General features: G+C 33.0%; 1 protein-coding gene across 7 annotated transcripts in view; it reads left to right on the forward strand.

Annotated features, from left to right (window-relative positions):
* The window catches only part of LOC100373594 (5'-AMP-activated protein kinase subunit gamma-1-like), a 107,604-nt gene that overhangs the window by 73,334 nt on the left and 16,104 nt on the right, over positions 1 to 18,166 (forward strand). For 5 of the 7 annotated variants that reach the window (XM_085501112.1, XM_085501116.1, XM_085501113.1 and 2 more), the window contains 5 exons: positions 1,653 to 1,673; positions 8,668 to 8,789; positions 9,811 to 9,859; positions 11,396 to 11,493; positions 13,021 to 13,102. In XM_085501112.1, coding sequence (XP_085357238.1) covers positions 1,653 to 1,673; positions 8,668 to 8,789; positions 9,811 to 9,859; positions 11,396 to 11,493; positions 13,021 to 13,102 — 372 coding nt within the window. The remainder of the gene's footprint in view (positions 1 to 1,652; positions 1,674 to 8,667; positions 8,790 to 9,810; positions 9,860 to 11,395; positions 11,494 to 13,020; positions 13,103 to 18,166) is intronic. The other 2 variants (XM_006824033.3, XM_085501114.1) reach the window with 1 other exon arrangement.

Raw genomic sequence — 18,166 nt, forward strand, 5'->3', positions numbered from 1 at the left:
ATACATAAAAATAAAAATTTAAACATATTTTTATAAATTTATCATATACAGATGTATTAAAATATATTATTATTATTCTCAGCATGATTAGTTGATGACATCATAACATATTATCTGTCGATAGAATAAATATTAAATATTGATTTTTCAATTTGAAGTTTAGTCCTTATCTTAATGAACAACTCAGTTTGGATAGCATTGGAATTCAGAGGTCTGCGGTTACCTGTTTTACAAATATTTTGTCAGATGACAAGATATTATTATAATAATAGCAGAAAGGAGATATTGAACTTCAAGAGCTAATTTAGTTATATAATTATATGATAACAACAACAGCACCACTGTTACGGTTTAATTGGATTCAGGCACAATCTGTACAACTCTATATGGAATCTTGGTGCAATACTTGCACATACTCGCAGGGGAGTCAAAATTACCCTATGTATTCAGTTTATACTGTTCATACTTATAGTTATAAAACATAAATCACGAGTACATGGAAGCTTGACTGCCATTTTATCTGACCTCCATTTATTAATTGACCCTGGTAATATGCCATGACCCTTTGCCAACAGAGTTCATGCTTGCGGAAAGTTAAAAATAGATGTAGCTTGAATAATTATGATTTAACTGAACTGAAAAATTAAATTAAGATCATGTACTTACAAATATAATCCTGTTGGTTCTATTTAACAGAAACTTTTAGTGAGTTTGGACCAAATTCAAGCTTTTCCTCTACTGAGCTTGTTTTGAAAATATTGTAACTTGTGTCCATGAATGCATTCATGCAGCTGTATGTCTGTCTATCCGTCATCCAAATAGGTAGCGTTTTATTCTTATGCATGGTATGGGGCCTCAATTTTTGCGGATACAGTAATCTTCAGTGAAGTCATAAAATTCACTGGTATTATTAGTTTCTGTCGGACATAGTTCAAAACAGTGACTCATGTTTTGCGTTCAGTTTTTCATACCTTGTTCTATCCTATATCACAAAATTTGACCATATCATCAATTGTTTGTCAAGCATGCCTGGAATAATTTTATTCAAACTTGATATGGACATTACTCATGATGGGTTACTAGACAAGTGTATATAATTTTTTTATAATTGAATAAATGAATCAAATGGCTGGCTGGTGGCCATGTTTCACAGAAGTACTAGTAACCTATCTGTAGTGTCTAAAGAAACACATCTTGGAACTTGAATGAAACTTTGCTTTCAGATTTCTCCTGTGTGTAAATGCTTGTGGGGGTATTCTACATTGTACTTGCAACCATCTATGATTGGACCGAAATAAACATGGTGTCTATTCAAAGAAAACAAAAATGGCTACTGTAACAATACGAAAATGCTCACTTTTAATTTTGATGTCATTAACGCTGTTCTGTGCATTTGGATGATGCATGTGTGGGTGGGTGGGTGGGTGTGGCATTTTGTATATAATAAATGTGGGCATTTGGTGATAGGTACTGATTGCATGGGGCAGTTTGGTGGATGTCAATAATGATTTTACACATACCTGCGATATATGCTTTAATTTTTTGCCCTCTGTGAATACAGACCAGGGTAAGGTGGTTACACCTAGCATGTTGCTGTGTTTTCTCTGGTACATGTGGAAAACCTAATGTCTTCATTAATTATTATTTCACAGGGGAATATTTCAAGTACAGGGGTAAGTTTATAAGAAAAAACAAAACAAAAATCACCGTGACCATGTCATGATTGTCCCTATCAATAATAAGCATGTGCAATGCATTCACACCATATACATGAAGCACATTTTAAGGGGCAGATGATTATTTCTGTGGAGGTGGGCTAAATTAACATTTTTGAGGGAAAATTTATATATATATAATTATATATCTGTATACATACGTGGAAAGAGAAATTAAGACACGACTACACAAGTAAAGTTGACTCTACAATACATATATATATACATGTATATATATATATATATATAGTTTTGTCTGATTTTAGCATGGCCCCTTTTTAGCAACAGAAATAATGACCCCCCCCTCCCCCTAATGTGTATGTATGTTCTGTTGTGTCTACATTATGCCACACAAGGACCATGTCCAAAATCACAGATACCCTTTTTGTTATTGTAAATTCAAGTTTTATGAAGCGTTAATGTTACATGGATTGACTGGTGAATAATGGTCGTTGTCTACTAGTTAGTTAGACTGGCGCAGTCTGGGCGATTAATTCGTTTTTGTAGTTTAAATAAAATAAAAAAATTTGCAAAATGGAGGTGTTAGCGCGAAATCCCCCGTAACTGCGAAATCACCACGACTGGTTTATTCTGCATGTCCCGACACTAAAGGAACCCGTCGATTTTTCAACGGGTAATTATGTTAATGAGTGTTCTAATTGACAATCATCTAAGCCAATCACAACGTCTCTTCAACTGACCTCTGATCGAGAAGACGTCGGCTGATTGTAGCAGCCGATTTTTTTTCAATTCTACGACAGTACAAGTTACTATTTTACACATTGTGATAAATTAGAAACGACGACTACGACAAACTCAAATTTCAACGTGCCGCCATGTTGGGTCTGCAGTGTGACCTTTACCATGTTGACCTCATTATGCACGTATTTCCGTGCCCACCTCATTATAATATGTGCTCATGAATATTTAATAGTAATGAATTTCCTGCAGAATAAACCAATATTTAAACTACAAAACTACAAAAACAAATTAATTGCTCCGACTGCGCCAGTCTACTAGTTAGTTAGCACATTCACTTTATGACTCAATGTTGAAATAAACGTTACATGAATCTTACATATCAGTGGTTGTGATTACAACATTTCAAATCATGGCACAGTAATCATGCACTGACACCTGTTAGTCTTTGACATGTGGTGTCATCTTGTTCATATCAGTTTACTTTTGGTAAATGTATAATGTTATCTCATTCTAAAGGAGTCTTCACTGTAACTTTTGCGTACTCATTTACGTAATGAAATGTAACAAGAATTTTTGTCCATTTTTGCATATACCGGATATAATTATATTGTATCAAAAAATAATTTAAAGCTTTTCATTTAAAAATTCAACAAAATTAGTATGACTCCATTTATTTGTGCATTTGTTTAGGAAATTTTCTTAATGAATTATGTTAAGTATATGTATGAGGAGTAAAAAAAAAAGATTAATTTGTCATTTTTGTGTTTTATTTAATGTATTGAGAAAAAGTGTTTGTTCACAAACTTTTACTGAAGATCAGACACTTGCACTGTCAAAGAGTTGTCCACCCCAGCGTTTGTGTAAATTATGCAAATATACAGCCAAGCCTGTTATTTACGGTATTATTGTAGTTGAGATAGTGCTGTCCACAATTTTGAGAAATGATATTGTTTGAATCTTTGCCAGCAAGATTTCTTGACGTGACTGTCAGCACTAGTAATGTACAACCATTCGTATTGCTTGTATCAATTAACATGTACATTGTATGCCTTGCATTATTGCAGGCATACATCTGTGTGACGTACTCCCCAAAGCCCTTACATTATTATTCTAGCATGGATTTGTTAGTCGGCAGACATCACAATAGAAAGTTGTTTTTTAGATCTATTGTCATCAAAGACCGAGTGGAGCTAGTCATGTCCATTGTCATTGTTAATACCATTTCTATCAGCTTTATAAAAGACTTTTTCTTAAAGATCACCATCCCAATTGCTTTATATTTTTTACCTTGAGTGGACCTCTATCAGTTTTGTTCATTTCATTATGATTATCATCAATTCTTTATTTTTAGTGAATATTTTTGGTACAAATGCTAATTTTGACTTTTTGAAAAAGTTCTTTTTTTGACTGCTTTGATACTCAATCTTGAGTGGACCTCTATCTGATTTGTGCTTTTTGTAATGATATTTTCAATTCTCTATTTTAGTGAATAATTTTGTGATTTTTGGTAAAAAAATGATTTTATTGGCTATTTCTTAAAAGCTCCCAATTTGATTGCTTTGGTACATGAAATTTATGAATCTTTAGGGAATCTCTTATGAGGTTTTCAACCCCGGTATTGTTTATACTTTTAAGTGCAGTGCATCGCATTGACTGGTTTGGCTCATACTTTGAGCAAAAACAATACATTTGCATACTAATCTCCACTCAAAAACAAAAATTGTCTACTATAAATGACTGTTCTCTAACTTGTTAGTCCTATTTGAGATGGTGTAGTGTAGAGTGGTGTTAAGGAATAACCTTTGCTTTCTTGTCTGTAAAGTCATATATGTTGCTAAGATACATAAAAGCAGTGCAGTTTCAATAATCCTGTCATTAAAAGTAGAAAGAGAGATCACCCCCTCTTAATGAGATCACCTGTCTGGGCTTCACTATGGACACAGCCTGCCATGTTGACATTATAAAACTTTGAGTTCGTTGCGTGATTTCCATGAGATCTCTATCATGTGTCACCTAAGTAGTATGCCCTTTACATCTTTATTCTCTCTTGATAGCATGTAATTTGTCTCATGAAGTGTGCGAGTTTATATTAATTTGATTTCAATAAAAGCACTTGGGTACATGTAATACAGTAGTGGTGTGCGACCCAACAAATCATCCCAGACAAGTTTTAAAACAATTTTAGATCTAAACTGTTTTTCACCGCATGAAACATGTAAAGTGAACTTCTTTTTGAAAATGAAAATACTCCTGTGTTGGAAAGTCCATTAAGTTTCTTTAAACCACACTAGCAAAAGACATTACTACTTCAAAACATTGTAAGGAAAAATCTTGTGTATTCTGTTGTATGACTGGATTGCTGGATTACTGGCCGAGCCGAGCCACGTTGAGCCAAGTATAGGTTAGATCATCATTATAAATGTCTTATAGCTCATTTCTTGTTTCAAAATATCTATGCCTACCAGTAATTAGCTTATATAGGTATGTTGATTTAACAGGTATGTGCAGTCACATTTCATCGAATGAATATTGCAAGTCTGACCAATGTTTTTTACTTCATAATAAATCATAATATGGTATATATTACCATTTCTAACCTCCTTTGATTAACTTTGTTGAGCGGAGCTTATCATATGAGTGAATATCTGTCGTGTCCGTCATCGTCCGTGTCAACTTTTTCGACTTCTTGTTGAAAACCACAAATCCAATTGCTTTGATATTATATATCTGGGTACTACATGTGGGCCTCTCTCAGATTTGTTAATATTGTGATGATATCTTCAATTATCTCATTTTGATGAATATTTTTGTAATTTTTGGTAAAAAGTGATATTTTCGAATTCTTGTTGAAAACAGCAAGTCCGATTGCTTTGATACTACATGTATACATATAGGTACCGATACCTCGGGTAGATCTCTCTCAGATTTGTTCGTTTTCTAATGAAATCTTCAGTTCTTTAATGTGCATTGCTAACAGCAGAGCTATCTCAGCCGAGAGGCTGCTTGTTTTTAGCTGGCGTTGAAATAAGTTGAATCCTTACAAGCATTCTGCATTAGAACTCAGTAAATTATTTAATCACAAGTATACAGTACATCATTTCAAGTTAGAGCTCCCATGTCAAATATATAAAAATTGATTATTTGTTAATTTGATTGATGTTATAACAAACATCACTGGCAAAGTTTCTAGAAATATTGCACTTTTGCAAGGGAGATCATGAGCAGTTTATTTTGGCGACCACTATAAGCCTAATCATATATCTCTATTTAATACTGCTGTAGGCAGATTTAGAATGATTAGCAGTATTAGTCGCTTATATATTTATTTTGAATACTTGTTGCCTAGATACAATCTTCAGCTGTTGTTATAATCATGTTATATTATAATTTGCTTAAATTATCTCAAGTTTATGTGTTTACCCAGAATTCACTTTATGCACTGATCGGCATTTAGTGTATTTTTATAGTGTGAAGTCACTATTGATATTAAAGGGCGGTAGTCGTCGCACCGCGCATGCACGAGATATATGGGTCTCGTATAAATAAAGATGGCAACTTTGACTTTTAACGAGTACAAACTAAAATGCTACCAAGCTTTAATTAAGTTTTTTTCAGTGATAGGAAGGTATTGAAGGAGTCACAGGTGGTAATTAGTGCAAGTCACACCTAGGTCAAACCTCAAATTGCTCACTTTGTATCAATAGCTGTCAATATTAGGCAAAATGTAAAATGAAGTTTAGTGTATGTTTCAGGACTTCCCCTGAGGGGAAATGTGCTTCAGTCTGTAACATGTGCTTTTGTTAACTTTTAGCAGTTCTTTATCAGTTCTGCAGTAATATTACAGATGCCTGACTAAATGGTTTTATGAAGAGAATAGATTTAAAGGCAAATTCTGAGAAAAACTATTATAAGATGTGACAGTTGTGTGGCTTGTGGTACTCAAGATTCGCGATAGCGCATCAAAACTATTGTTTGGCTTCAATGAGAAAATCAAATAGCTTTTTAATTTTAAAGGTCTTCACAAGGTGCTGTGGGCAGGGAGTGATCCCCATTGTGTATTGAAATCATAAGAGTTTATTTTCTCTATACTTATTCTGGGAAATGATCAGCGTTTTTTAATTTAATCTGTGATAGGAATGAATTGATATAACTTATAATTTGAGTGAGTGTTATTCATCAAGGCCCCCTAAGTGAGTAACAGATATCATGACTACCGCACCTGATAAATTGAATGTTCTGTCGCAATTGTGATACATGAATGCAATTGGGTATTTGAAGTTTATAGTTTGTTTGAAATGTACGTACATGTAGTTTATTTTTCATTTATTTATTTGATTTTGTTTACCATATTCATGTAATGAATCACCTGGTAAATAAATAATGTATTTGTATTTCTGATAATGTTCTGGACAGTTTTACCATCATAAACCAAATGAAATAAATTCTGTTTTTTCAGTAACCATACCTTCCTATATTTTTGGGAATAATTTTATTTTTTGCAAATAAGGCCACAATGATTTATTTCTATGCAAATTACAAAATGTAGCCGTGGTACGTGTATGTCATTCCACCAATGCTTTATTTTTTTTTTTCTTATTTTTTTTTTTATTTTTTTTTTTTTTTAAACTTCCTTCTTTGTAGTGAATGACTAACACTTTGTTGTATGAAGGAAATACGTATTGAAAACTACATTAGATATGATTCTGTACATCTCTTCTTGCAGTATAAGGTCATTTGAAAAATTGAAATAAAACGACCTGCATACTTACACAAAAAAGTGTGCACGCCCAGCTTAACTTAATCTTTTTTGACAGACTTCAGCCCTGTCTTAATCTACACGGTGAGATATGCTGTGATGAAATATGTTTAATTTGTTTTGGAGAGTTTTTCCATGCGCCAGTTATATTACGATTCGACTATAATCACTCTAGAATACCTCGTTGACTTTTATATTTGGCAAGGGGCATTGATGCTTTCTTTAAATCATCTCCTCAAAATATATTGTTTCTGGGGGAGTTACATTGCTCTGTAGGGAGTATGAACTGGGCTTACCCATTCTGTTGTGGGGGGCGGCGGTTATGTTGTGCCCATTACGTAAGTAAAATAAACTTTATTGACATTGTACCCTCTTTAGAGTATTAAATTGATTACAATAAAGTAAACAATTATTGTGTGTGTGTGTGTCTAATCTGAATTTAATGATAGCAGTGCATCTCCAATAGAGACACATGTAACCCGATGGTTGCATGTATTGTATACTAGATTATTAAAATATGACTTACTATCAATATTGATACACCTCCGTCATAAAATGCGTGTGTTACTAATTTCCCCATTAAAATACATATCTTTATTATATAATATACATTTATCCCACCAGTAAAAAAAATCAAGTTGTTGTGATATGTTTTTATTTACTTAAAATTTAGTATTTAAATGTTTTTAATTTTATGTGTTTGATTTTTGAGTTACATGTATGCATCTTTTTTTAAATCACAGACATAGTAGAGAACTAGTCCCTCCGCTTATGAGCTATGCTCCCCTGTCATGAAGTAGTCTCTCCCATAACACCTCAGCTATTTTATGACATCACTGGGCTTAATAGTGAGTTTACCCACTAGTGCATTTCACATGGAGTGACCTTTCCTGTAATATACAAGGACAGTATTGTGCTGACAGTGTGGGATCTTTTCTCTCCTTCCCTCCTGCCTCTGGATTTTATACCACTGCCATTCAGTCAGATTGATTACCTTTAATGATTCGCGCTGCTACCTCTGTCTCTGCCGTCTGTGTTTAAATGGGAGCGTTTGCATGTGTATTAATGTTTTAAAAGAACGAGTTGAGAGGTTATACTACTACGGGGTGAGTGGCTGCTCATATATTTGTACAGTTGTGTGCTTTTTCTGATGCAGTACACCAGTCGTGTCATACAGATAAATGGTGCTTCAGAAAAAAATGGTGGTAATTATGGGTCATTGTTAGAAGTGACACAGCAGGTTATGCAATCGCCATGGTGATGATTGTCATTTACATGTATAAGGTCAATGTGTGATTGTATAATCAAATTGGTATAATCAAGGAAGGTTGGATTTGATCACTGTGGCAAGAAGTGAAATCTTGCCATTCCAGGCATTGCATACATGTACATGTGGGCCTCCTCAGCTGGTTGGCTGGCTGGTTTGCTTCGCTTCTGAGGTGAAAGCCGTGGTTCTTTTATATGCTGAATGTGCCTATTTTAATTTCATTGCAGTGAATAAACTAAGTGCACTTAAACTCCAGGATTACAACAACGAACCCGGACGACGTCAGCCGTATCGCTCACTATCTCAACAAATGAACGACACTAAGATAGATGATAGCAAAGACTCGGTGGTAAGTAATTAAATATTAACTGGGTCATGTCAGATCTCTGTGTTGTCCCTTATTTATTTCTTTTCAACACTGCTTTAAAAAAAATCTGATTGCACGTTCGGCAGATATAGACTTCCGCATCTGTTACTGGAATTAACAGTGTTGAGATATGAGCCTATTCAATAATATATTGAATACAGGTTGTTAAATTTAGAGTTAGTCAACATTTGACAGTAAACCATACTGGCAGTGTATTCAAATGCTGATTAGGTTACTATGCCGGTATTGTACAGGGTATTGTACAGCCTGCCAAAGAACTGTTACCCCCACTATTATTGAGCTTGCCAATAATAGGACATTCACCTTCACTTGAAATATACGTTGCTCGTTTTGAAATTTATTTGCCATCTTAATCAAAAATAGAATAATTGTATTCCCCAGCTAATCTGTTTAAAAATTGTATGGATTCATTGATCGGGACTAGTCAAGCATCTTTTGACCTCTGTGTTTAAAAATAACTCTAAACCTTAGTGAATAGTTGTATAATGGTGCAGCACTGCTGCTTAGTGGCTTTTAGAGGGTCTATGGTTTAACCCACTTCTTATCACAAATCAGTCTGTCAGAAAGCAATTTGGTGAAATATTGAAATAATAGTATGGAGGGCATGTCCCTTCAGTAAAATGTCAGTTAGATACTAGAGAAATATTAATTTTTTAATGATTTTTTCTGGTTATATTATAAAAGGCAGAATATTATAAATTTGTTCCCTGTGACCAAGTTATTAACTAATTACTTGTTTATAGTCAATTAAGTGAGTAAAATTTGGTTAAAAAGTCATTTATATGTTTGTGAATGTGTAATTAGTAATACATACACTGACTCTTATTAGGCAAATGGGATTATACAAGTCGTGACTAATGTCTTTTCTATGTAACCACTTTATTGTTTTGTTTTTTTTATTCTGTGAGGAAAACACGTCCCTGCTTTGGCCCCTGTAACTGGCCAGTATTGAAAGTGTTTGTACGTTTGTTTGTTATTTCAGTTCCTCACCGGGGATGCTGGGTTGGAGAACATGGACATTGATGAAGACGGTAGGTGGAAATTAATTAGTCTCATTTTGTTGTACCCTACCACCCTTCTACTTTTAATACGCTTCCATTTGAAGGTCAAATAGACATGAATGCTCTTTGCATAAAATCACAACTGATATTATCTTCAATAATAACTTTTTCAATTTAATATTCTTCATGTCAATTGAATGTAGATTTGAAAATGAGTTAACAATAAATGCATTGGAAAGCTCATGATTGTCATTGAATGTTTATGCAGATTTCTGACTGATCGATATCTCTCATTTTGCTGGAGGCTGTTTCAAAATACATGTACCGGTATTTAAGGGTGCATATGCTGAAACTCTACGTACTGATAGTAAAGATAATTCCACCTTAATGTTACAGTCACTCAGCGTAAGGTTTGACATGGGTCCCATGCTACATAAACAACAAATATAAAAAAAACTAAAATGAAACATGCGCTACTGAACAATTAATTATTATTATCAAAGTATGCTGCTGTATTTAATGTACCGGGTATGTATTATGCAGGAGGTAAAATCTTTTGAAGGATAGATCACATAAAGCAACATATCGACCCATGCTGCTCTTGAAATGATGTCACAGTGAGCTATTGTATGCTCAGTATGGAACACAGGATATTTCATATGAGGATTTTACAAAATTTAAGCTGCCACATCTCTTGCATAGTGTTTAAAATGGAACTCTGGCATTGCATATAAAAAATGCATTGCAAATATTTGAATTCTGGCTACAAGATGCCCGTGGTGCTGTAATGAATAAAAACTAAATTACAGTCCGCAAATATAATGTACTATTATATTAGTATCATATGGATTTAATTCAATGTCTGTTGTCTGCAGGCGTCTGTGTTTAATTCCGAATTCAAAAGATTGTAGGTTGTTGATGTGTGTTTTATTCCATTAACGTCATCTACATGTATGGGTTACACATGAACTGACACCTCATCGCTATGTCTGTCGTATTAACCCTTTGAGTACCAGCGTCAACTTTTGGGAGGAGCAACAAATTTGATTATTAATAGTCTGCTCCCTCCCCACATGAAATGTTGATAAAAATTGACATACCTTTTGGTCAAAAACTAAAAGCAATATCTGAAACTGCCATATGGACCAAAATTATGATGAAATTTAGTGACAATTTTATGAAATGTAAAAATATTTGCAATGAATTTATCTGATAACTGATGACAGCTGGGCTACTTTACAGATTTTATTCATTCATGTTGTAAGCTTACCTTCAATGTAATTGTAATTGAATTCATAAGATTTAATCTCTTTATAAGTCAAACTTATTGTTTTTTAATCTGACAATTTCTAGCAAGATTTGTATTCAGTATCTTTTCCCACGTCTTCTTAATTGTAAAAGAAAATGTTAAATAATTCATGATTTAATATATTTTTTTTTTCTGGGCCTTATTTTATTCTTGGTTCATCATCAATTACATGTATGTAGGGAGGTACTATACTACAGATGTAGATGGCACTTTATGTGATTTTACACTTAAACCTTTACTCTCTCTGCTATCCACAGATGAAGCACTTGGTTTTGTGCGATTTATGAAAACTCATAAATGTTATGATCTTATACCAACCAGTTCAAAATTAGTGGTTTTTGATACACAATTATTGGTAAGTATATTTTTTACTTATAGATCAATACTATTCATGCACGTGATGCTCTTTCAGACTTCTCACATTTGCTGTTGTTAGTAAATCGTTTTCTGTGCTGTAGATTTAGTACCGGTAAGCCATATTGTACTACATCCATTTTCATTGATTCATTCCGGTAATTTGAATAAATAAAATAAATAAATGGACAAAATACAATTTTGAACTGAAAAATTGTTTTTATTTCCATTAGATTTCAATTCATAATAAACATGAATTTAATCTGAATATTAATTTGATTTTTTCATTTTTTTTTTTATTTGATTTTTGTCATGGTTTTTTCACATGTGACAGTTACATAAAAACAGGGAAATATGTTGAATTAAGTGAAAACTATGTAGATATGACATGTAAATATACGGTGTCCTTGAGTCGATTAAATAAAATATCAACTATTGTTATTAAGGATAATAGCAGTGTGACCTACGACCTTTTTAAACATTTTAATACAAGATGTCTGATTACCATACCGACACTTACATGTACAACGAACACTACAATATCTACTTCTGAATATAAATGGGGGTTGAAATAGCAATGTTTGTGTTGAGTTCTAAATTAAATACTTGGTTTATTTGTATCGGTCTTTTGAGTATGAAAGGAATATATCTACAAATATGTAGTTAAATTATGGATTTGATAGAATACTTTATCACATGACCACAGTGCATATCATTCACAGTAGTGATGTTTAGTGTGGCACCACATATTTCACACTGAACGTGTCGATAGTATGGTTTTATCACTGCAAATTTCATATAGGATAACAACAATTACTCATGGTGCTATGACAATAACTCATATGACAACATGTCTAATTTTGATTCATTAGCGTACATACTGTAGAATACTTTATTTTCGCTTGGAATTTATTTTCGCTATTTTCGCTGAGTGGATGATTCCGTGAAAATAAAATCCAGCAAATATACTTTTTTTCCTATATTTCACATTAAATTCATCAAAAATCAGTGAAAATAAGTTCCATACAAAACGCCCAAAAAGCCTTTTCAGCGAAAATTAATTCCAGCGAAAATAAAGTATTCCACAGTAGTTCTATAAAATCGCAATTTCTCCGTCGTTTTGGCACTGATATCACTTGTTCGTAGAGCTGGTTGCTACCAGTTACGTCATAGGCTAGTATCGCCCACAAACCAAACGTGGGTGGATAATACAGCCCATGGCGTCATGAGTATTTATTCTTTTAGTAGCACATGTGCTTGTATAAATTACATAACTGTGGTCAAAATAAATCATTTTAATAAATTATTAATATGTGCGTTGTGTGTTTCTACTAAAGCATAACATGCGTATATTTGAATTTAAAATTTATTTATTTTTTATTCATCATCGTATTTTCATGCTGATACTGTAGTTGTTCTATTAGAAACACATCTTCATTTATGGTAGGTGTGTTCTAATTGGACTATTCTATTTATATGCAGGTAAGCTTTAGGTGTGTTCTAATTGGACTATTCTATTTATATGCAGGTAAAGAAAGCTTTCTTTGCATTGGTATACAATGGTGTGAGGGCAGCGCCGTTATGGGATACTAATAAACAAGACTTTGTAGGTGAGTTGATGACCTACTTTTTTCACAATATGATTATTGAGCTGTGTAAGGCGAATCCATTATAAAGCCATTATGTCACAAAAGTGCACAAAACAAGGATACACACAGAAAGTGTTGCCTATTAATCAACAGTGATTGTTATCGCCTCTTAAGGACCTATAAAATGATTTTTTGGGGGATTTGACCTCAGACTAGTAATACAACAGATACGCAACGCCTACTGTTTAAGGTGTTAATCGGCTTAATTTTATATGCTATGTGTGCCACGCTCTGTAGCATTGGCATAGACACCGTCGAAGTTTACCAAACACTGGATAATTTGCACACTTCGCGCTTCTTCGTAAATTGCGTATTTCTTCGTAAAACGGATCTGGATATTTTTTAAAAAACGGGAGATGCGTTCTGGACATTTTGACCTTTGCAGCTGTGTAAGAATTTTAAGAATCGACCAAGAATCAGGGGAGTTACAAGTAACTGAATGTGTTAGTGTTTACCTCAAATAGTTTTTGAATATATAATGAGCAACTTTGAAACGATATTTCTCGCTGTTGCGGATTTTGCGGAAGGTTTCCAATATTTTTTCAGAGAGAGCATATCGCTGCGTTTTGAACGATCATACTTCTTTGTGTGTTACCTGTTTTGTTTTTGTGTTCCGGGATGCCGAAACATCAGATAGCTAGTGTCATGTACATACTAATTCTATCAGCGTATCAGCGTGATCCGGTAACGATAAAAACTGGAGGTGTGTTATTTTTGTCGCGTTCGACTTCATAATACGCGATTTACGCGTTGTTCAGTGACTGTTTCAATTTTCTATTGTGCGTCAGTATTGTTGCTATTTCGAGTTTCACTGATTTTGTTTGACTTCCGTCATAGTTTTGTATAAAAATAGCCCAGTATATTTCTTCTTATTCTTAATTTCAGAAAATGAAAAACACGAGATCGATCAGGGGTTGCAAAGTTCTACAGAAAAATTGTCATTATCTTCGTCAAAATGTTCTTCTAAAATAGCTTCCCACTCGTAATTATCATCCTCAGATTCGCCAAATTTTTCCGTAAATGCCATTTTCGAAGTTCACTGTCAACTACTGTCGTCTATGCCACTTCCTGTCTTTATGTCTCGCGATGCATCGTGATAGTTGATTGTAATATGAATAGATCTCACGTTATTTTGTGAAATATAATGAAAATGTTGTTGCTCAGCAACGTTTACTCGGTACGATAAGAACTGATAACCTAAACAAACGTGGCACGCATTACTACAAAAGAAAACGCCGCGTTCCGAGTCTGTTACTAGTCTGAGATTTGACTGATCTGAAATATTGTGGTATTGTACTGTTATTGTAGGTGCAACTCAAGTAAAAGCGCTACAAGCATTTTCGATACCAGTACTCTCAACACATTTTACAATCTCTCATTGTCATCAGAAAGTACTCTGCTTTCAGGTGATCCTTCCATTTGTCGTTGTCTTCCTCACGAATCCATTAGGTCAATTTTAAGAGGATGACAATAATCACACGCAGACAGTAAAGCTTCCATGTGTTGTATATGGCTGCAGGGTAAAATAATTATTTATTTAGTATGCAGCGTGAGAGTCACTTTAAGCTCCCATTCTGAGCATATAATGGAGCTATAACAACGGCGATCATAATGTCTCTAATCAACGTTCAGTCAATACGAGACGAGACGAAGCGAGAGATTCAGTAAACCTAAATATTTCACTGTTAGATCAAAAACCTGTACATATTGTCAATTTTTGGCCATGAATATCATAGTACTGATCTGATGTCAAATTTATAATGATTATTTACTGAAGTGAAGAAGTTGGTCAAAAGCACTTATGCTTAAAAGTCCAAATATTTTGAAATCCAAACTGTTCACATATCATTCACACAATGTTTTCGCTTAATTAATATGTGAAAAATACAACAACAAAATTATGCGTTATTTTACACTTTATTGTTGTGGAATAAATAAAACTTATCGTTAAAATTTATTATCAGCCATGAACAAAATAATCTCATTTATTACTTAAAATTGTAATCACGGCTCCCCTCATCAATTATGAAATGTTCTGTGAACAATTTAGCCTTAAAGCATGTGTCAGTACGCTTTTTAGATTATTGGTAGTGCATGCAATTAGACTGCAAAAAAACACACTAAACAATCCAGCTGAAGTTTTTTCTTTTGCCTCACAGTATAAATAAATTGATTGAACTATAATTTATTTCTGTCAGTAATGTTACAATTACTTGTAATATTTCTATAATAGCACTAAAATGAATTAATTCTTGTTATCGGAATATATTTTTTTGTTCGTGCATCACATATGTTTGAATTGAGTGTAAATAAACAACACATTTGACACAAGTGCGTACATGTTGCTATGCACAACATGGACCCTATACGACCACCACCATTTAACTCACATTCAATGACCGAACAATTAAAAATAAAGAATTTTTAAAAAGTGCACAATCAGTGATTGGTCAGAGTGAACAGTAACAATTAAGATGCAACATAACTTTCAGTATGCTTCTAATAAATGAATGTCTGATTGAATGCAACTTTGTATACAAGTTAATAAATGGAAACTAAATCGATAAAATAATCGAAAATAATAAGTTACATACTTAAAATAAATTACATAAATTTCTGTGAAAACATCAAATTTGGTTAAAATTGTTGAATAAAATCAATTTAAAAACTTGATGTGAATTATCTGCAATCTGTTTTCATGTACATACCGTGCTGTACACCTCCCATGACAGGAACACTCTATTGATCTATGGTTATATATTTTCAGTTTTTCCATTCAAGATTTCATCAGAAGTGCTATTAAAAACTAAATGTCAGTATAAATATGTGTAGTGAAAATCATATACATTTAATTTATTAAATTTTTTTAATTGAAAAAATGAAAACCAAACATCACTAGGTTAGATTCAGTGCAGCTATTATACAAATATGTTATAAAGTATTTATTATTTTCTCAATAAATGATATCAAAATTAAAAAAAAAAACGTCTCCAGCATTAAATCTTTTTTCCTATAAGTTTGGTGGTGTTTTAATCTATAATTTATGTCATCCCAATATTTGATAGCATCGGGTTGCCATTCAAGTGTCATGATCGCTAAATGTATACCACAGGTAAAAAAAAAAAAAAAAAACTATGAGAATAAGGAAGCACAATATTTTGTTAACATCTTGGTAGAAATATGTTTTCTTTAAATAACAACTTACTGGAGTATGTATGTTCCATACAGCATGTAAGCTTTTCTAAAGCAGAGATGATTATTCGTCAGGAAGAGTAATTAAGAGAAAGGAAAATTGCTTGCAGTTCTTTAGGCCTACATGTACCCATGGGAAAAGTTAAATGATCAAAAATAAATATTGCTTGGAGGGTGTATAATGTCTTAAAATTTGAGGAGGGTCATGTTTATTTCATGTCAAGATTGCTGCCATACATGTTTCTATGATGATATGATTCAAGGAACAATGGGAAGACATTCTTAGAGCTTAATAATTTTCCTTCTGTACAGTATCAATAACAGAGTTGATTTGTTAAATTTAATTAGAACTGCACTGCAACCTCATAGAAACTCATAATCAAATATTATAGTCAAACGTGTAAATGTCGTTGTAAATTAATGGTCTATTTTTATTACATTTTAGTAGCTTTCTATTCCATCCAATAACAATCCACAAATTATTTACTCTCTATATATGAATTGCAGTCAATAAAAAAAAAAACTATGCTATGCTATCAACTGGTAGTATTTCAATATAAAATACAGTCAATTTGCAATTAAAAATATTAAAAAAATCATAAAAAGATTATAAATAAGACAGAACTGGCTTAATTGCGACCACATTTAACTCAGAAATTATACAGCTATCCGGTAATTTATGCATTAGGACTGTCACAAAATACTGCAGTCTGGTCATGTATACTCAGAAATATTGATTTTCTTCTCTTGATGTCAAAAAGACTGTCAGATACAGTACATAGTTTCCATGGAAACCCATATATCTTTTTTCATTTGATTGCTGTCTGATTCAATATAATATAATATCAAGGACTTAGATTGTTAGATTCATGTAAGGCCAAATAAATAGAAAAAATAGTGTGTTTCCGGCAACCCAGCCTCTCCTAGATTTTGCTTGCACCTGTATCTTTTCTTGGCGAAATTGGCCACTGAAGGCTGCTCACCTCTGGTTTTAGCTACGTTCTTCGCACAAAAATGTTGGTCCAACTTGTATATCGTGTAGGTACATATTATGGGCAAACATGTTCAGAAGTATGTTGTTAGCAACAATTGCAAGATTAATTGGAATAAAAACAAATATTTTTAAATAAAAGGCTATCCTTATATTTGTTTTCAATGCGAGAAATGCATTTCAGTTTATTTGTTCATGGTATTGAGTCCCACCTGGGAGAAATGTGGATGTTAAAAAACTCAACTATTGTTATGGGGTCTGTATAAATAGCATTATATGTGAACTTTCAGGTTCTCATTTGTGATTTTAAATTACAACAAACATATATAAAACATGTGCAATAGAATATTTTAAATCAATGTACATGTATCTACATAGGGCTCATCTCTTTAAAACCTTGCAATATGAGGGAACATGAGGTAATTTCAAAATTATTCACTATTATGACCTTGTTAATTTTTTAATATGAAACTGGAAAATTTATTTTTCTGTTCGCTATCAAAGTGGTATTTGTATACTATACGTGTGGGCTGAATTAAGGACCAGAACAAAATGTATTTATGTTTCTGGTCATGTTCAACTTCACAAAAACATTTGATAGGTAGGAGTGCAGTTGTAGAAAGCTATTAGGAAATGGATGCCCTCAATTGACCCCAGACTACAAGTATATGTAGTTATTTGCCGACCATATACTGAGATAATTAAGACTTGAGGGAGTCATGCTGTACTTTGTTTTTCACTTAAACTAGTTTGATTTCACTATTGATTTACATACTTGACTTAACTTAATTTTATCAAGTCTCATTTTGCAACATACATGTATACATGTACCTTGTCCTTTA

Source organism: Saccoglossus kowalevskii, chromosome 7, assembly GCF_978046115.1.
Source record: "Saccoglossus kowalevskii chromosome 7, keSacKowa6.1, whole genome shotgun sequence".
Classification (NCBI taxonomy): domain Eukaryota; kingdom Metazoa; phylum Hemichordata; class Enteropneusta; family Harrimaniidae; genus Saccoglossus; species Saccoglossus kowalevskii.